Source organism: Patagioenas fasciata, chromosome 6 (assembly GCF_037038585.1).
Source record: "Patagioenas fasciata isolate bPatFas1 chromosome 6, bPatFas1.hap1, whole genome shotgun sequence".
Classification (NCBI taxonomy): domain Eukaryota; kingdom Metazoa; phylum Chordata; class Aves; order Columbiformes; family Columbidae; genus Patagioenas; species Patagioenas fasciata.
Window position 1 is genome coordinate 23,650,045 of NC_092525.1, and position 17,309 is coordinate 23,667,353.

Consider the following 17,309-nt stretch of genomic DNA (forward strand, 5'->3'; position numbering starts at 1 on the left):
CCTCGCTCCGTGCCAGCCTGGCCTCCTGCATGGCAGTGGGGTGAGCTCCCAGGCATAAGCCCCTGGATCCCCCTGGCCCCCACTGCTCCCGGGCTCACCTCCTGCAGGAGCTGGATCTTGTTCTCCAGGAGTTCATAGACGTGCTCTGACTCCCGCTGCCGCTCCTCATACTGCTGGCGGAGTGCTGCCTGGCTGCGGGTCGTCTGGTTCTCCACAGCCACCCTGCCAGGCACAGCACAGCACGGCATGGTACAGCACAGTGTGGCACAGCATGGTATGGCATGGCATCTCACATGACATGGCATGGCACTGCACCATACGGCACAACTATGGCATGGCACATGACATGACAAAGCACGGCATGACACGGCGTAGCACAGCATGGCATGGCTTGGCAGGGTGTAGTGTGGCAATGCATGGCAGAGCATGGCCTCCTTTTGCAAAAGCCCCCACCCCAAACCAGCTGGGTTGGGTAAGCCATGCCCCCCTGGATGCCCCCAGCCCAGATCCCCCATTCTGTGGGTACTGCTTCTACAGGACCCCCAGGCTGGGTATGCTGTCACCTCCCAGCACTGCTGCCCTGAGGACACAACTCCGCTGGCAGCACCAGGTCACGCTCAGGCTCTGAACCACCAATGTAGTCTGTCATGTTCCCGAAAGCAAGGGCTCCCCAACCACCACGCCCCTGGCCTCTTGTCCTGCAGTGCCCACTGAGGGACACCTGTGCCATGAGCACAGCACTACCCTCCCCCCACAAAACAGGTGCTGCTCTTTACTTTTGGCTGTAAGAGGAGCCCCCCAGGTGCACAGCCCCGTTGCAAACCCCTCCGCTGCCTCCTGCAGGCAGGGTGCAGGCAGACACCCTCCGTCACCCATGCCCACACCAGCAAAGCAGACAGTGTGTGGGTGTCATGTCTGCCCCAGGGTTCGGGGTTCGGCTGATCCCACTCACCATGTGTTGTCCAGGGCTTGTTGCTTCTCCTGCAGCTCCCGCTTCAGGCTCTCCACCTCCACCTTCAGCTCAATGTTCTGTGGGGTGGGAGGCAGGTGGATAGGACACCCCCATGCTTTCATGAACTCCCCCCAGCATTGCTGCCCATGGGAATGCATCAGAGGCGTCGTGGGGGTCCACAACCCCACAATATGGCTTTGAGTGCTCCTGGCACCGAGTGGCACAGGCGGTATTTTAGCCTGCTGGTGCTAGGACAGGGTGTACCCGCTCCATCTGTCTGCACCCAGACTGGCTCTGACACTCATCCTGGCCACCCCACTGGGCTGGGAACGCCATCGCCGATTCACTTCCCACTCCAGTCAAAGGCAGCAAGAGGCAAACTCCTGGATAGCGGCTCCCCAGCCCCAGTGCCATGCCCAGTGTGCTCTGCAGCATCCCCACCAGCTGCACTCTGCCAGTCCCATCTCCAACTGGCAAAGAGGGGGCACTGAGAAGGAAACCCCCATCAGGCACCCATCCCCTGCAGGCGCTCACCCGCCGGTAGACATCATCCCGACTGCCCTCGCCCTTCTGCTGGACGCGCTCCTCCAGAAAGTAGATGCGCAGCTTGAGGCTGAAATTCTCCTTCTTGAGGTCGTTGAGGTGCTGGGAGAGCGTGCGGTACCCGTTAGCCATGGTTGGTGCTCCATGGAGGGGTCATCCCGGCACCCCTCACATGGCGCCGCCGGGGACGCGGCACAGGGTCCCTGCCTGCTCGTAGCTCTCGCCTCCAGCCCCGCTGCGGCCTCGTTCCTTTTTTTTTTTCCCCAGCTCTCGGAGCTATTTGAGGAACAGCCAGAGCAGGGACGGCAGGGACAGGCGGGTGGTGAAACCTGAGCCGCGGCAGCCCCCGCGTGCCTCAGCCAGGAGGGTGGCGAGGGGGAGCGCGGTGGCGAGGGGGAGCGCAGTGCCGGGGAGGCCGAGCCCCCTCTCCCCGTCCCACCCCCACCTGCCCTGTGTCCCCCGCCTGCCCTCCACACCCCACTCCAGCACGTATCCTGGAGGCACCCAGCGCTGCTGGAGGGGTCCTGGGGGTTCTTAGCACCCCACAGTCTCACCTGCTCAAAGTCACGCAGAGTCTGTGTCTGGGCAAGAGGACCCATCTCCAGGTCCCGGAGGAGACACGTCTGCACCAAGGGGTCCTGCTCCGGACCAGGCTGGGGCTGAGCACCTGGGGGGCCATGGGTCCCCCCCGGCTCAGCCAGCATGGTGTCCTCGTCACCCTCACCCCACGGCTCATCTTGGGAAGCTGGGAGGGAGCAAGGGTGAGCAGCAGTCAGACGAGCAAAGTGGCTGCTCTGCACACCATCTGCCTCAGAGATGTCACACAGGGATGCCTGGGGGTCCATCGAGCCCCTGGCCATCCCCTGGGGCAATGCACTGTGCCAGAGTGCTGAGCACCACTGCATCACCCTCTGCAGACATGGAACTGGGGTGTGCAGGGTACAGGGCCTCTCAGGGTGTCTTACCCTCCATGCAGCTGGCTCTGGGGAGCACGGCTGGCAAGTCACTGCTGCAGGGGTCCCTGCAGAGAGAAGCACATGCCTGTGTCATGCATGGTTATCAGGGGGCCAGCTCTCAGGGCCCCCCACGCACCCATGTACCAGAGGGGCCAGGGAGGGCAATGGAGGATTTTACCAAAGCCTCTGCACCGCGGCTGCAGGGGGGTCACAAGTAGCTGGCACTACACTAAAGGGAAGTGGCGAAGTGAGCTCCCAATATCAAATGGTCACACAAAATCCTGCCTGGAGTCCAGGGCACACTCCAGACAAGGAAAACCCCTGTGAAACTGTGGGGGTGCATGGAGGGGTGGGTGCACCTTGTCCATGCACGCACAGGGGCACACAGCTCTCCATGCACACGTGGGGGTGCACGTGTGTGTTCCCGCAGCCAGGAGGCATCTGCTTAAGTGCAAAGACAGGAGGCCCTGGGGGCCATGCAGATGGCGGTTCCCCCTTAGGAGCACTTTAGCCCCATTAGCAGTGCTGGCAGGGCCACCTGAGTCCCCAGAGCAGCCCCCCACAGCCCCAGGGAGGGGGTCTGGGTGCTGGCAGTGAGCAGGGGCTGCCTAAGGCAGGGTTGGCCCCAGCTGCTCTTCGAGAGGCCCCGTGCCTCCCTGCTATCACAGCTCACCAGCTTCCCACCACAGCTGCAATCAGTTTTATTTTCAGCAGAGAAGTGTGAGTCATTTCATTATTTAAAAGAGGAAAAAACACAACCCACAAATAAATTTTAAAGAAATTAAAACACAACAATCACCCCCCCATCCCTACATCACAGCATTTTGGTGGGGTTCCACAAGCAGGGCAATGGGCACACACCTGCAGTGCCATGATGGGCACAGTGCCCTGCCCACATGCATGATGCTGAGCCCCAGTGGCTGTGCAGGGCCAGCTGGTCCCTGCAGCTCAGGCCATGGTGGGGCCCTGGGCCTGGGCACACCACACTGGCACCTCACAGGCAAGGGACAGAGCACTGCCAGCCTGGGAGGGAGCAGGTGGACGCAGCTACAGGGTGTCACAGCCCCTGCGCCAGCAACCTGCCAAAAGGGGAAACTGAGGTGTGCTGGCTTCAAACACACCAGCATTGGCCCAGCATGGCCCTGTGCCTGGCATCATAACCAGTGTGATAACCAGAGGCACAGTGCCCAGGAGCACAGTACACGGAGGCACAGCATCCAGAGGTGCAGTACCCAGGGACATGACATCCACAGAAGCACAACACCCAAAAGTACAATAACCAAAGGCACGACACCCAATGAGACGCAATACCCAGAGGTGCAATATGCAAAGAGGCATGATCTCTGGAGGCACAACGCTCAGGAGGCACAGCGCCCAGGAAGCACAGTACCTAGAGGTCCAATATCCAGAGGAAAAACATCCAAGGAGACAATACGCAGATTCAAGATGCACAAGGATGCACAATACTCAAGGAATCACAGTACCCAGAGGCACAATATTCCAAAGCACAATATCCCAGGATGCAAAATACTCAGAGAAGCACAATAGCCGGTGACATGACATCTAAGGAGGCATGACACCCAGATGCATAAAACCTGGAGACACAGTACCCAAGGAGGCACGACAACCAAATGCCTGATACCCAAGAAGATGCGATACCCGGAGGCACAATACCCATGAAGACATGATGTGACACTCAGGCACACAACACTTGAGGGGGTGCAATATGGAAAAAGGCACAACACCCAAGGAGATGCAACTCCTGGAGGAGGGATAACCAGACAGGAGGGTGACCAACCTGTGCAGCTCCAGTGCCATGAGTGCTCCTCAGGGCCACCTCGAGGCAGAGCCAGCCCAGCGCCGTGGCTGGCCATGGGCTCTGGGGTGATAAAGCAGAGCACCCACTTTCCTGCAGCCCAGCTGCCTGGCCAGCACCCCCGCTGCTTGGCCAGCACCCCCCAACACCAGGACTGGGAGCCCTCTGCTGAGCTATGGGGACACTGGGCTGGCAGGAGCCCCAGGCTCTGCCACAGCCATGACCAGCTGGGGCTGGACGGGGGCTCCCCCTTCTTCCCCATCCATGTGCTCAACACTGGGAAGTTGTTTGCTGCGAAGGGGAGGCCATCACGGTGCTGCAGGAGGACAAGAGCCCTTTCATGCTGGCTGTACCACCCCACTGCATAAAGCAGAGCCTTCAGCACAGTGCAGAACTGGAGGGGGAATATAGCCCCAGGGCCCCTCAGCCACCAGGCAGCACTTCCCACCCCATGTGCCTTTGAGCCCTGGCGCAAGAGGTGCCACATGGCCCTGACTCAGAGCACCCACTGACTCACAGCATCTCCACAGCATTACACCAGGGCCACCACGGATGCTTGCTGGCACTGGCACTTTGGGTGCTGCCAGGGCAATGAGAGAGCACAGGGGTGGCTGCTACAACCACGGCACATGGGCTGCATGAGGGTGATCACTGACCCACAGGAGAGCATCCTCAAACCGCCTGGCACCACTCAGCGCACCAAGCTGACAACTCACCTCCTCCTGCTGCTGGATCACCTCCCAAATGGACAGAGGGACATACAGAGGGATGGATGGCAGCCCCCAGCCCTGTGCCACTCACAGCCAGCCCACAGCCACTCTGGGTGATAGCGACTGTCTCTGGGCTGGCAGAAGGGCCATGGCAGAGGCCGGGCAAGGCCAGGGCGAGCACAGCAGCTCAGGCCTGGGATGCCGAGTGTAGCACAACCTGGCTCCCCACTGACTCATCGGCACAAATGTTTCAGCAGGGGATGAGTGCCACCACGAGGGAGGTGGAGTGGGGGTCAGCCGGCAATGACTGTGGTGGCCACCTGTGTGCCTGGGTGTGTACACGGCACACGGCATGGCCACCCACCAACCACCCACAAACACAGCACAGCAACAAGGTCTCCATTGAGTGCAGCTGGACGGGGGGAGCTGGGGGCCAGCATTAACCACACTCCCGGCAAAAGACAGCTCCCGACGCTGCACTGCAGTCGTGGCAGCCGGCACAGCTCCCAGGACAAATGGTTTGGCCAGTGGCTCAGGCTGGAACTGAGGATGGGCAAAACCAGAGGAAGAGCAGGGAGGATGAATACAGGGCTGGGGAGATGAAGTGAGCCAAGCTCCCCGTGCTGGCACCCCAAACCACAGCCCTTCCCCCAGAGGCAACCTTGGCCCAGCACCTCCCAGCAAACCCCACATGTCAGGAGCCACAAGCAGACCCCAGTGCTGGTGCTTGTGCCAGCCCAGCCCCGCAGAACCCTACACCCCCTACCACTTCGCTTGGCACAGCAGATGCTGCCCTGGCACTCCCGAGTCCTCACGGCATAGGGCAGCAAACACCTACGCTGGACAAGGGGCCCCCGTTCCCTTCCCACACACCGGCAGCTCCCCCAAACCCCTTCCCTGGATCCTGGGCTTGCTCCATGCAGGGCCCAGTGAGCCACAGCCTGGAAGCGGGGTGTCTCACAACCCCGCTGGCAGCACCAGCCCGAGGCAGGGGACACCCACGGCCCAAGGGGGATGGGGTTTGGGACAGGCACTGTCCGGCCCCACGTAGCCCCCAGAGAGCACATCCGCATCCCGGCCGCATCCCAGCCACACCGATGCCGGTTCGTACCCGGGCCTCGAACTGCTGCGGCATCACCAGAGCCCAGCGTGGGCACCCGCAGCCCCCACGCGTGCCCGGGGCACACGGACATCCCAACCCGCGTCACCCACGGACACACGCACCCGCGGGACACACGCACGCACGGACACGCTCCTCACCTCCGCCGCGGGGCTCGCATCCTGCCCCGCCGGACACCGCCGCACCGCGCCGGGCAGCACCGCGCCGGGCAGCACCGCGTCGGGCAACGGCGGCACCAGGCGGCACCGGGCCGGGCACCGGCGGGTCTCCGCAGGCGCTGCCGGGCCGCCCCAGCGTGCGCCGGGGAGGCGGCTCTGCGGCACCGGCCGGCTCCGCCCGCCGCTGCATCGCCACCTCCTCCTCCTCCTCCTTCTCCTCCTCCCTGTCTCCACCCCCTATCCGTCCCTGCCGCACTCCATCCTTCCACCCTTCCTCCCTCTGACCCTGCATTCTTCCTTCTCCGTTCCTTCCCTTCATCCTCTTTTCTATGCCTCCCTCTACCCCCTCTCGCTCCCTCTCTTCATACCCCTCTCCATCTCCTCAGCACCCCCACCTAGCAGACAGTCTGGCCCGGCTGACACAGTCATCCCCTGCTCAAACCTTCCATTCCTGCCAGCCCATCTGAGCTGAGCCCAAATTCTTCCCCACTCTTCAGTCTTCCAGAAACAAGCCCTGGTTTCTCTCTGAGTCCTTCACCCACTTTCGCAGTCACCCCAAAAGGCCCCAAATTAGCACCCCCAACGATCCATCCTGACACCTCAGTTATCCCCAGTTCTCCTTGTTGTCCCCTACCACTCTAGTCTTCCTTGGAAGCTTCCAGCCCAACTGGACATGCCCAATCTTCCTTGTCAGCCCCATGATCACCCGAGTACCCATCCAGCCACACAACACCCTCACTTTTTCTCTAATCTCCATGATTTCGAGTCCTCCACTGGGACACCACCATCACTCTCAGTACTCCTTGACCTCACTATCATCCCAGCTCTCTTTGAACACCCACCATCCCAATCTAACACCCCCAATCTCCCACACTCTTGCTTCTCCTTTGCCAGTCCCCATCCCAACCCAAATAACTCCAGTCCCCTTTGACCCCCCTCATTCCTTTCCTTGTTTGATACCCCAGTCCCAGTACTGTACCTGCCATCCCCTCAAGTCGCATCCCCTCTGCAGGGACCCTTCTCATCGCTCCTGCATTGCCTGGACCCACTTTCCTCCATCTTGCACCCACAGCCCCTAGCCGTCTGTCCCCTGAGGCTCCCCTGACCTGCTATCAAGCAGAGCCCATCCAGGATCCTGGTGCTAAAGGAGTCAGCAGGGGGATGCTATGTCCCCATAACCCCCAGAGTCCATCCTGGTGGTTCATTGACCACCACAGCCCATCTCCCCTGAGCACCCATCCCACTGGCCCTGCCTACCATCTTTGGGGTCCCTAGCAGCCTGAGGAACCCTTCCTTGGGACACAGGCAGCAACCAGATGCAAGTCTCTCCAGCTGGCTCCCTTGGAGGGACAGGAGTTGGGGGACATGCCTGCTGGCACCACCACCCCACCAGCACCTGCCATGTCCCAGCAGGCCCTCAGCAAGAGCTGTGGCCATGTGGAGTGCCATGAGGCTGTGCCTCTGGTGCCTGTCCCCAGGAGAGGGCACCAGTCGGCCAGGAAATGCCAGCAAATACCATGCTATGACAGTGGTGGCTTGGCCACGCCTCCACTCAACGCAGGCCACAGGTGTGGGAGAGGGACCACAGAGACTCACGGAGGCATTGGGAAAACCCAGATGGTGATGGTATGGGGAGCAGAGCACCAAGATGCCCAGTGCCTTGAGCAAGGTCTTAATTGTTAACTGAAGCCAGAGCTGGTGACGGGGCTATGCCAAGGGCCTGTGGGGGTGTGGGGCCATGTCCCAGTCATGGTACATTCCACAGTGTGGGTGTCCCCAGCCTACACCATGTGTGAGGCTTTGGAGAGGGAACCCTGTCCTGGTCCTCAGGTCACACAGCCCCACCGAGGGGCCATTTCAGGACCCTGCTGCAGACTTCACCAGCCACTGCCCTTGACCGCATCTCTTGCCCTGTGTCGGCTGCCCTGGACTTTCCCCACTCTGGCGTCACGGTTGTTCCCTGGCTGTGGCTGCAGTGTACGTAGCACAGGGGTACAGGTAGTATCAGGACATACATAGCATTGGGGTGTATGCAGTGCAGGGTGTATGTAACTGTGGGCTCTCTCATCTCAGCAGTGCTGGTCTGTCACTTGAGCTCTGCTGGGTTTAACAGCCTCTGGAGACACCCCAGGTCTCACACAGGACAGTTTGGTCCAGCCCGGCTCCTTGGGGCACACAGAGCCTGAGGAAGAGCTCAGTCCCATAAGGACCTGGTTTGCTAGTGCCATGTCCCTGCTGGACACCCAAAGTGCATGGAAACTGGTGGGCAAGAAAGGACCAGATCCTGGCTCACTCCCAGGCAGGACCTGGGATCTGTCTGGTCCAGCTGTTTTGTGAGGTTTTGTCCCCATGAGCAAGGGAACATCCCCCATCCCTCATGCCAGGCTGTGTCCAGCCCCATTAGGTCCCCACACCATCCCCTCCCAAGGGCCAGCACTCTCCCTCACGAGGTCATTGAACACAGCCACGTGGCTCTTGTCCCACAGAGGGTGTTTGCTGGGCAGCTCCCGTGCACCCCATGTCATTGGGAGCTGATGGCCAGGGCTGGCTCTCTGTTCCCAGCCCCTCATCAGGGGCATTGCTCAACAGCCGGTGTGATGCCGGAGGTGGGCAGGAGGCACGGCATGGCCTTGCCTCTGGCCTGTGGGGCCTGGGGAGCCCCCATTCCTAGGTGAGCTTGGGGGTTGTGGCCAGGCTGGAGTGCCGGGCTTCCCTCCTCACTCGCAGCACCCCCAGCTTTGTGGGGAGCCATCTGCACCACCACGGCTACCAGCACCATTCCCCCTCTGCCTCGCAGTGCTGTGATATGCGGGGCAGGGAAACTGAGGCACGGCCACGGTGTGCGCGGGGTGGGGACACGCCTCCCCCCGCTCTCCCAGGCTTCGTGGCTCTCCGGCTCGGGGGCAGCGGGGTTCTGCTGGAGCATCCCCTTACTCTGGGGGCTGCAGAGGGGGCCGGCACAGCCCCGGCCCCACTCCCCTCCTCCTTCTTCCTCCCTCCGGGGGCGGGGGGGGACCCAGGCGGGCTGGGGCGGGGAGGGAAAGGAGGTGGGATTATGGAGACAGGACCCAATGAGCCCGAAAAACGTGCCCCGGTCGCTGCCCTTTTAGTGCGGCTGGAAGGCGGCAGCAGCCTCCCGGGGGCGTGCGGAGAGAGCCAGTATCCCGTCCCGTCCGGTCCCGTCCCGTCCCCCGCCATGGCGCTGGGGAAGCTGCAGAAGGTGCTGATCAGCGACAGCCTGGACCCCTGCTGCAGGGAGATCCTGCAGGCCGGCGGCCTCCGGGTGCTGGAGAAGCCCGGCCTGAGCAAGGAGGAGCTGCTGCGGGAAATCCGGGTGAGCCCACGGGTGGATGGGTGGGTGCGAGGGTGGGCGCAACCGGGGGCCAGCTGTCCCGGGTGGTAGAGGACCCCCCTCGGGCAACGGCACCGGTCCCCGCCCCTCGTCTGATGCAAGAGCCTGGCCGGTTCACACGGCAGATGCCAGCCCCCAGCAGCGGCTGTCCTCATCCCGCCAACCCCCAGGACCATCCCGGGCCGCCAGCCTGACACTCGGCCCTGGTCCCGGTCACACTCACCGTGTCTGACCCCCTCCAGGACTGCGATGGGCTCATTGTCCGCTCGGCCACCAAAGTCACGGCCGATGTGCTGGAGGCGGCGGAGAGGCTGCAGGTGGTGGGCAGAGCAGGCACCGGTGTGGACAACGTTGACGTGGACGCGGCCACCAGGAAGGGTGTCCTGGTCATGAAGTAAGAGCAGGAGCATGGGGCCATCCCTGTGCTCCTGGGCAGATAGGGGAAGCTTCTGCAAGGTGCCCTGCCCACCCACAGCACCCCTGGGCACCACCCTGGGGGTCTCCATCCTCATGAGGTGCAGACCCCCATCAGCCTGGGGGTGACACATCAATGACACCACTCTCCATCTTCAGCACACCCACTGGGAACAGCCTCAGTGCCGCCGAGCTCACCTGCGGGATGATTCTGTGCTTAGCCAGGTGAGCATGGAGCATGACAGGGTGACAGACGTGCACCCTGCAGCCCCCTGCTCCTTGCTGACCGCAGCCTCCCCTTTCAGGCAGATCCCGCAGGCAGCTGCGTCCATGAAGGAGGGCAAGTGGGACCGTAAGAAGGTAGGAGGTGGGCACAGCACCCTGGGCAGGACAGGGCAATGGGTGCCCATGCAGGGTGCACTTACTCACTCTCTACTTTGCACTCTAGTACATGGGCATGGAGCTGAATGGGAAGACACTGGGTGTGCTGGGGCTGGGGCGCATCGGCAGGGAGGTGGCCACCCGCATGCAGGCTTTTGGCATGAAGGTAAGGAGCTAGGGCAGGGAGGAGTGATGGGGAACATGGACCGCCCTGGCCTTGCTGCGAGCACCATACCAGGCTGCAGGAGTGAGCACCCACTCTTCCTCAGACCATAGGATACGACCCCATCATCAGCCCCGAAGCCTCAGCCGCCTTCGGCGTGGAGCAACTGCCACTGGAGCAGATCTGGCCCCGCTGTGACTTCATCACAGTGCACACACCGCTGCTGCCCTCCACCACGGGTAGGGGACAGGCATCAGCACAGGGGAGTTTTGGGGGAGCTGAGAGAGCTCCCCCCATGCTCACAGCACTTTGTCCCTCTGCAGGGCTCCTGAATGACAGCACCTTTGCCAAGTGCCGTCGCGGTGTGCAGGTGGTGAACTGTGCCCGCGGCGGCATTGTGGATGAGGGTGCACTGCTGCGGGCACTGCGGTCAGGACAGTGCGGTGGGGCTGCCCTTGATGTCTTCACCCAGGTGAGCGGGGCCGTAGGGACCTCCTGAGCTTGGCTTTGGCTCGGCATCACCTTAACTCTGTCCATGGCGGTACAGGGCAGCCTGGCAAACCCCACAGAGCTGGGCAAAGCCTTCCCCAGCACCCCTACTTGCAAGGCAAAAGGGTGTAAATGCCCCCCTGGGTTCTGACGTGGGTGTTGGGGACTGATATCAGAAAGGGACTGTGTTGGCAGGAGCCCCCGAAGGACCGTGACCTGGTGAACCACCCCAACGTCATCTGCTGCCCACACCTGGGAGCCAGCACACATGAGGCACAGAGCCGCTGTGGCAAGGAAATCGCCACGCAGATCGTGGACATGGCCACGGGGAAGGGGCTGGCTGGCATAGTGAGTCCCCTCACGGGGTATCTGACCTCTGTGCCTCAATTTCCCCATCTGTAAACCACTGTATGGGCTTGCTGGCAGGATCCCATTGCTCACCTCGCTCTTCCTCACAGGTCAATGGGCAGGCACTCAGCAAGGCTTTCGTGCCCCAGACCAAGCCCTGGATTGCCCTGGCCAGAGCCCTGGGCACTGTGCTGTGCACAGTGGGCAAGGAAGTGCAGGGCAGTGTGCAGGTCTGCACTCTAGGTGAGCCGGGCAGGCTGCACCCTGTGTTTGGGTGCAGGTACCCTAATGGGTGGGCAGCACAGCAGGGTATGCATGGACAAACTGAGCTGGACGGATGGAATGGAAGGGTGACCAGTGAAGGGAGGGGTGGGAGGGCGGGGATTTGGGGGTGTGAATGGGTGGATGGATGGGTGCACGAATGGGAGTAGGGATGGATGGGTGGAAGGACCAGCCCCAGGCTGGCTACTCCAGCATGGGGTTGACCTCTCTGCTGCTGGCCCATCCACCCCCCTGACTCCTCCCTGCCCCCCAGGGACACCCCTGCGGGAGTCTGGGAGCTACCTGACACCCGCAGTGGCTGCCGGCATGCTGGCTGGAGAGTCACAGAAGGAGGTGACCCTGGTGAATGCCCTGCTGCTGGCCCAGGAGGCTGGGCTAAAGGTACGTGGATACCCAGGGCTCCACACAACAGCCTGGCACACCTGGGGTTGCCTTGTGGGACTGCTAATGCACCTCTCGTGCTAGATGGCCCCTGAGGACATCACTTCCCTGCTCTCTGCCACGTGCAGGACCTGGGTGTTGAACAGCCACATCTCTCCGACAGGTCACGACTACCCACAGTGATGTGGACCCCAAGCCCGATAGCACTGCTGGCTTGCTGCAGGTGTCCCTGCAGGGCACCCCACACCAGGCAACAGGGACTGTGCAGGGCAGCACCCCAGTGCTGCAGGAGCTCAGTGGGGCCACCTTCAAGCAGCCAGCCCCGTTGTGTGGCCCTGTCCTCATCTACAGAGCTAACACCTCTGAGCCCAGCGTGCTGCCCGTGCTTACCGGTGAGTTCCCTGCATCACCCCTGAGCAGTGGGGACAGTCAGTGGGGATCCCACATCTGCCCTGGAGCTGAGCCCAAGCTGCAGCAGAGAGGGGGCAGGTGTTGCAGGGAGAGACAGGGATGAGGGGCTTGAGGAATTGGAGCAAAGGACTTAGAGTGGGGGAAAGAAACGTCATTGTGGACCTTTTGAGTGGCGTTGGGATGGGCAGAGCCCTGCTACCTGCTGGGTGCCAGGGCAGTGGGGCACCCCCCAACCCCTCTCCTCCTCTCCAGGACTGCTGAGGAAGATGGGGATCCAGCTCCAGTCCTACCACAGCTCTGGCATGGTGGCAGGGGAGCAGTGGAACATCGTGGGGCTCTCGGCCCCCCTGCCTGACATTGGTGGGCTGAAGCCACACATCACGGAGGTCTTCCAGCTCTACCTGTAGCCCCCGACCACTGACAAGGACTCTCCCCACAGCCACAGCACCTAGACCATCCCAATGGTGGGAGTATCACACCTGGCCACCCCCAGGCCCTCACACTGGGCTTGAGGTGGCCTTGTGCTCAATAAAGGGTCTAGGAAGAGAGAGTGTGTGATGCCTTTTCTGTGCAGTCTCTTGTCGCTGACCCCAAAGCTCCTACAGGCTCTGCCCCTCCTGCCGCCCCTGCCCCCTCCCCTTGGCCCCACTGCTGTTTGTTCAAGGGTACAAAGGTCTCCACAGCTGCTGTGGCCCTGCCGAGATCCCATCCAGCCACTGTTCTGTGCCAGGGCATGGCCCAGAGGGCAGGCAGTACTCCAAGGTGGGCTGTGCCCTCCCGTGAGCCCCCGTGTTACCTGCCCCCTCCTCCCCCACTGGGTTTTCCCACGGGAATGTTTCAACTTGCTGGCACCACGGAGAAAATGGCATCTTACCACCCCCAAACTGGAGCTGGAGGAGCTGGGGTTTACTTGGCTCTCCCAAAATGTTGGGATACATTCCAGCCCTGGGAAAATGTGGGGTACTCAGGCATGCATCCAATGGGGCAGGTGGCTGTGTCAGGTGCCCATGGCATAAATGCTGTAAGGGATCGTGATCCAGCCCCACAGTGTCCCAGAGAAGGGCCACGAGGTGAAAGAGGATCACTGGCGACCAGGAGCCAGAGCTGGGCTGCTGCACCTCTCATCCGAGTGTTTATTCCCCTGTGCTGCCTGGGTGTTTGCAGAAAATGCCATCATCTCCACCAACTCCAGGGCCCCAAGGTGCTGCCAGCTGCTCCCCAGCCATCCCAGGTTTCCTGCGGAGGCCAGTCCTGGATTTCTGGGTGAGCACAGTTGCTGGTGGGGAGGAGGGCATCCCCCTCTCTAGGGCTCACTGCTCTGGTTCCCCCTAGATGGGCTTCCTGGCGTATTCCCGGCGGTACTTGTCATCCACCCGTGTCAGGTACCAGGTGCCAGGGAAGAGATCCTCTGGGGAGCCCTGGGGAGCGTGGTTGGCTGTGGGGAAAGGGTGGTGATGCTCAGGGGGGCCGTGGGGAGTCAGTAGGGGGAATGTCACATCTCCTCAACCCCACTCACGCAAATGATGTGTCTCCTCTCTCTGCTTCATGATCTCAGCAAACTCCTGTGGGGCGACACGCTTGCGAGCATCCAGGCGAGCTGGCAGGTCAGCCAGGCTGGAGACCAGCTTGTCCAGGGGTGAGTCTGGTGACGGGGACCCCTGGGTGAGATGTCAGCCCCATGGCAGCCCCACGTCACCCTCCCCTCCCAGCCTCGCTGTCCCATGGGGCTCACCTGGGGATGCATCCTGCGAGACACGGAGGGAGAACATGCTGGCGGCCAGCCCAGAGCCATAGGAGAAGGCACCGATCCGGGATCCAGCCAGATCCCGCACTGAGCACCTGTTGTGAGTGGTTAGAGGGGTTAGAGGGGATTGAGGGGGGGATGTGGGGCTGTGCAGGCAGCATAGGGGGCTGCCTCCTGCCCTCTTCACAGGCAGGGGTTTCCTGGGATTTGGGGCCAGATGAAACAGCAACTCGTGGCCCCAGAGCGAGGGGATGTCAACAGTGGGGACTCAGGGCTGGGGAGCATCAGTGCTGCCCAAGGAGGGGCAGTGGGATGAGGCTTTTTTTGCCCCCCCCCACGCCTGGCTGTTCCCATGGCTCCTTTGCCACTGCCAGTGGCAGGGGATAGCCATTCTCCTGGGCATGACAAGGGGATTTTCATCCTCCCAGTGCTGACGGAAGGGCTTTATGTGCTGGCCTAGCTCCAGAGAACTGGGATGAAAAGGCTGGCTGGGAGACAGCGCAGGGTGGGATGTGAACATGCCAGGGGTTACATGCAGTGAAAACATCAGGTCTCTGCTGTAGTGGAGGAGGTTGAGCGCTGGTGCCTGTTCCCCAAGCAAGCCAGGCCAGGGACTGCCCGCCCCACAACAACACCCCTGCCCTGATCCCGAGCCAGCTTCTGGGGGCACTCACTGTGCCAGGAGGGAGGCCAGGCAGCCATACATGGATGGCGTATACATGTTGCCATTGCGGGAGGAGAGGAGCAGAGAGGGCTTGGTCTTCTGGTTGAAGATCTCCTGGCTGGCCGCCTGGAATGCCTTCTCCACCTCCTTGCTGGTGTAGGTGTCCTCCAGCTTCACGTCACTGCCCAGAGAGAGGATGGCTTGAACCCTGCACAGGCATGTCCCCAGCTAGGCTGGGGGACAGGGCACACAGCACAGGGACCCACCGGAAGTTCTGCAGTCCCTTGTAGAGGCCAGCAGCTGTGTCGGGGTTGGGAGCAGCCAAGAAGTCATTCAGCAGCAACCGCCCCACTGACTTCTGCACGAGTTTGCAGAAGGGCGTGTGGAAGATGATGAACTTGAAGTCTTCAAGGGTGAAGGGCCGCTTGGTGCCAGCTGGAAGGCAAGACAGGGGCTGTCAGCACCCGACAGCATGGTGTGGGCACCCTGGGGGTGCCACTACTTACCCTGCTGCCACTGGCTCTCTGCTTTCCGGCGGTACACGGCATAGCAGCGGTCCAGCGCCCGCAGGTAGCACTGGATGGAGAGCTGCCCGTCCACCACCGGATACTCGGAGGCCAGGTCCGGCTTGTAGAAGTCGTAGGCATGCTCCATGTGGGTTCCCCGCAGGCCTGGGGACACAGGGGACAGCCAGCTGTTGGAGAGCACCAGGAGTTCCCAGTAGAATGGTGAGCACCCATGGGTGTTGCCTGACATGCCAGCCCCAGATCCACCAGCTTCTCTGGGTCACTCTGAGATGTCCACAGAGACATGACCAGCCAGCACCCTAGGGTACCCAGCACCGGGCAGCCACCAGGGCTGGCAGAGCCAGTGCTGCCAGAGCTGAGCAGCTCCATCTGGGGCTTGGACATGGACATACAGCTCCCAGGGATAGCATCCATCAGCTCGCCACCCCCAGGGTCTCGCGGCACCAACCTCTCTCCAGCACCAGCGGGGCGTTGGGTCCCACCAGCATGGCAACGGCACCGGCACCCCCCGTGGGCCGCGCATTCCCCGTAGCGTAGACAGCAATATCCCCACACACCACCACAGCATAGCGACCTGGGGGAGGACAGGGGGGCCAATGGGTCCATCAGTGAGTGGGAACCTCCATCCTGCAACCTTCGCACATCCCCATCTCCACGCTGCTGGGTGTGACAGCAGAGGCACGTGAGAAATGGGGGTGATGGAGAGCCTGGAGGAGCAACATCTCCCTTTGAGTCTTGCCAGAGCATCTTTGTGTTTCAGGTTACCTTCTTCCTCCTTCCTCTATCCCACAGAAACCACCTCATGTCCGGCCCTCCCATCCCCATGGCACAGTCCCTGCCTGCACCCACCGTCCCAGGCACTGGACTCCACCCAGGAGGCCGCATTGAAGAGTGAGGCCGTGCCCCCATAACAGGCGTTGGTGGTGTCAATGCCCTCCACATCAGTGTTGCCCGAGTCATGGAAGAGCTGCATGAGGACAGTCTTGACGGCCTTGGACTTGTCGATGACTGTCTCAGTGCCCACCTCCAGGCGGCCGATGGAGTTCCAGGAGAGGCGCCGGCGCTCCACCAGCCGCTGGACCACGGTCAGGCAGAGGGAGTTGATGTCCTCATGGGCAGCACAGAAGCCCATCTGCTGCTGGCCCAAGCCCCGCGTGTACTTGCCCGCCTCCACACCGTCATATTGCTCCAGCTCTTCCTGTTCCACATACTGGGCAGGGAAGTACACCTCCAGTGCCAAGATGCCCACTTCCTTGGGCCAGGTGGCCATCCTAGCGGTGCTGGAGAAGCTGTGGGGCAGGGGGAGAGGCGATAGTCCTGCAGCGACCCCAAGACTTTGGGACAGGTGGTGGTCCTAGGGAGATGCCACCAGCAAGCACCCCCAGGCCGTGAGCATCTCAAATCCCTGCTGGTTCCCTGGGGCAAGGAAGGAGAGCATCCCCTTCCCCAGCAAGGTTTAAGAACACTGCCAGCTCCCTGACCACCCCTCCCAGTTATGCCTCCACCCCACCCAATCCGCATGGGTGCTCACCATGCCCTCTGCGTGTCCATGGGGTGCTGGGCCCCCTGTGGTGCCCGCTCTGGCCCTGATGGTGCCCACCTCACCCCCCAGCAGCGCGCAGCACGGCCGAACAAGCGCAGCATCTTTGCCCCGTCCACTGCACGCATGGAGCGGATGGACGGTGGGACAGACAGACAGATGGGCTTCACTTGGTGCTTTTATAAACTGTGCAGGCAGCACGGCACAGCCCTTATCAGCATGTCGGACCCCAGCGCTCAAAGGTCACCAAGCGCCAGCCAACACGACAGTGACATCAGAGCAAGCGCTGGCTTTGGAGGGGGTGACTTGCAAGATGTCTCTGCCTTGTACCCCAAAGCCTGAGGACACAGCCAGAGTT

At 61.9% G+C, this 17,309-nt stretch overlaps 2 protein-coding genes across 2 annotated transcripts; one reads left to right on the top strand and one right to left on the bottom strand.

The window, feature by feature from the left end:
• The first annotated feature begins 9,310 nt into the window (after window positions 1-9,310).
• Window positions 9,311-13,024, top strand: PHGDH (phosphoglycerate dehydrogenase). Its single transcript, XM_065842772.2, has 12 exons — window positions 9,311-9,589; window positions 9,850-10,001; window positions 10,181-10,246; window positions 10,327-10,381; window positions 10,470-10,568; window positions 10,672-10,804; window positions 10,889-11,037; window positions 11,250-11,402; window positions 11,513-11,645; window positions 11,938-12,065; window positions 12,229-12,457; window positions 12,729-13,024. Exons 1-12 carry the CDS (start codon window positions 9,311-9,313, stop codon window positions 12,881-12,883), a joined length of 1,731 nt encoding a protein of 576 aa, XP_065698844.2. The 3' UTR covers window positions 12,884-13,024.
• Window positions 13,025-13,581: 557 nt separating this feature from the next.
• Window positions 13,582-17,116, bottom strand: HMGCS2 (3-hydroxy-3-methylglutaryl-CoA synthase 2). Its single transcript, XM_065842163.2, has 9 exons — window positions 16,943-17,116; window positions 16,261-16,700; window positions 15,860-15,985; window positions 15,391-15,555; window positions 15,151-15,319; window positions 14,895-15,065; window positions 14,209-14,315; window positions 13,993-14,118; window positions 13,582-13,911 (listed from the first exon to the last, which is right to left on the bottom strand). The coding sequence occupies exons 1-9, from the start codon at window positions 17,077-17,079 to the stop codon at window positions 13,805-13,807; spliced, it is 1,548 nt and encodes a 515-aa protein (XP_065698235.2). The 5' UTR covers window positions 17,080-17,116; the 3' UTR covers window positions 13,582-13,804.
• Window positions 17,117-17,309: the final 193 nt, after the last annotated feature.

Bases quoted from the DNA above. Each gene is read 5' to 3' on its own strand.
- HMGCS2 (XM_065842163.2), bottom strand. From the start codon at position 17,079: ATGCGTGCAGTGGACGGGGCAAAGATGCTGCGCTTGTTCGGCCGTGCT. The intron at 15,986-16,260 runs GTGGGTGCAGGC...GTCCTCCCCCAG, and splicing joins GGAGTCCAGTGCCTGGGACG to GTCGCTATGCTGTGGTGGTG. The intron at 15,320-15,390 runs GTAAGTAGTGGC...CTTGCCTTCCAG, and splicing joins AGAGAGCCAGTGGCAGCAGG to CTGGCACCAAGCGGCCCTTC.
- PHGDH (XM_065842772.2), top strand. From the start codon at position 9,311: ATGGAGACAGGACCCAATGAGCCCGAAAAACGTGCCCCGGTCGCTGCC. The intron at 10,247-10,326 runs GTGAGCATGGAG...CTCCCCTTTCAG, and splicing joins ATGATTCTGTGCTTAGCCAG to GCAGATCCCGCAGGCAGCTG. The intron at 11,038-11,249 runs GTGAGCGGGGCC...CTGTGTTGGCAG, and splicing joins CCCTTGATGTCTTCACCCAG to GAGCCCCCGAAGGACCGTGA.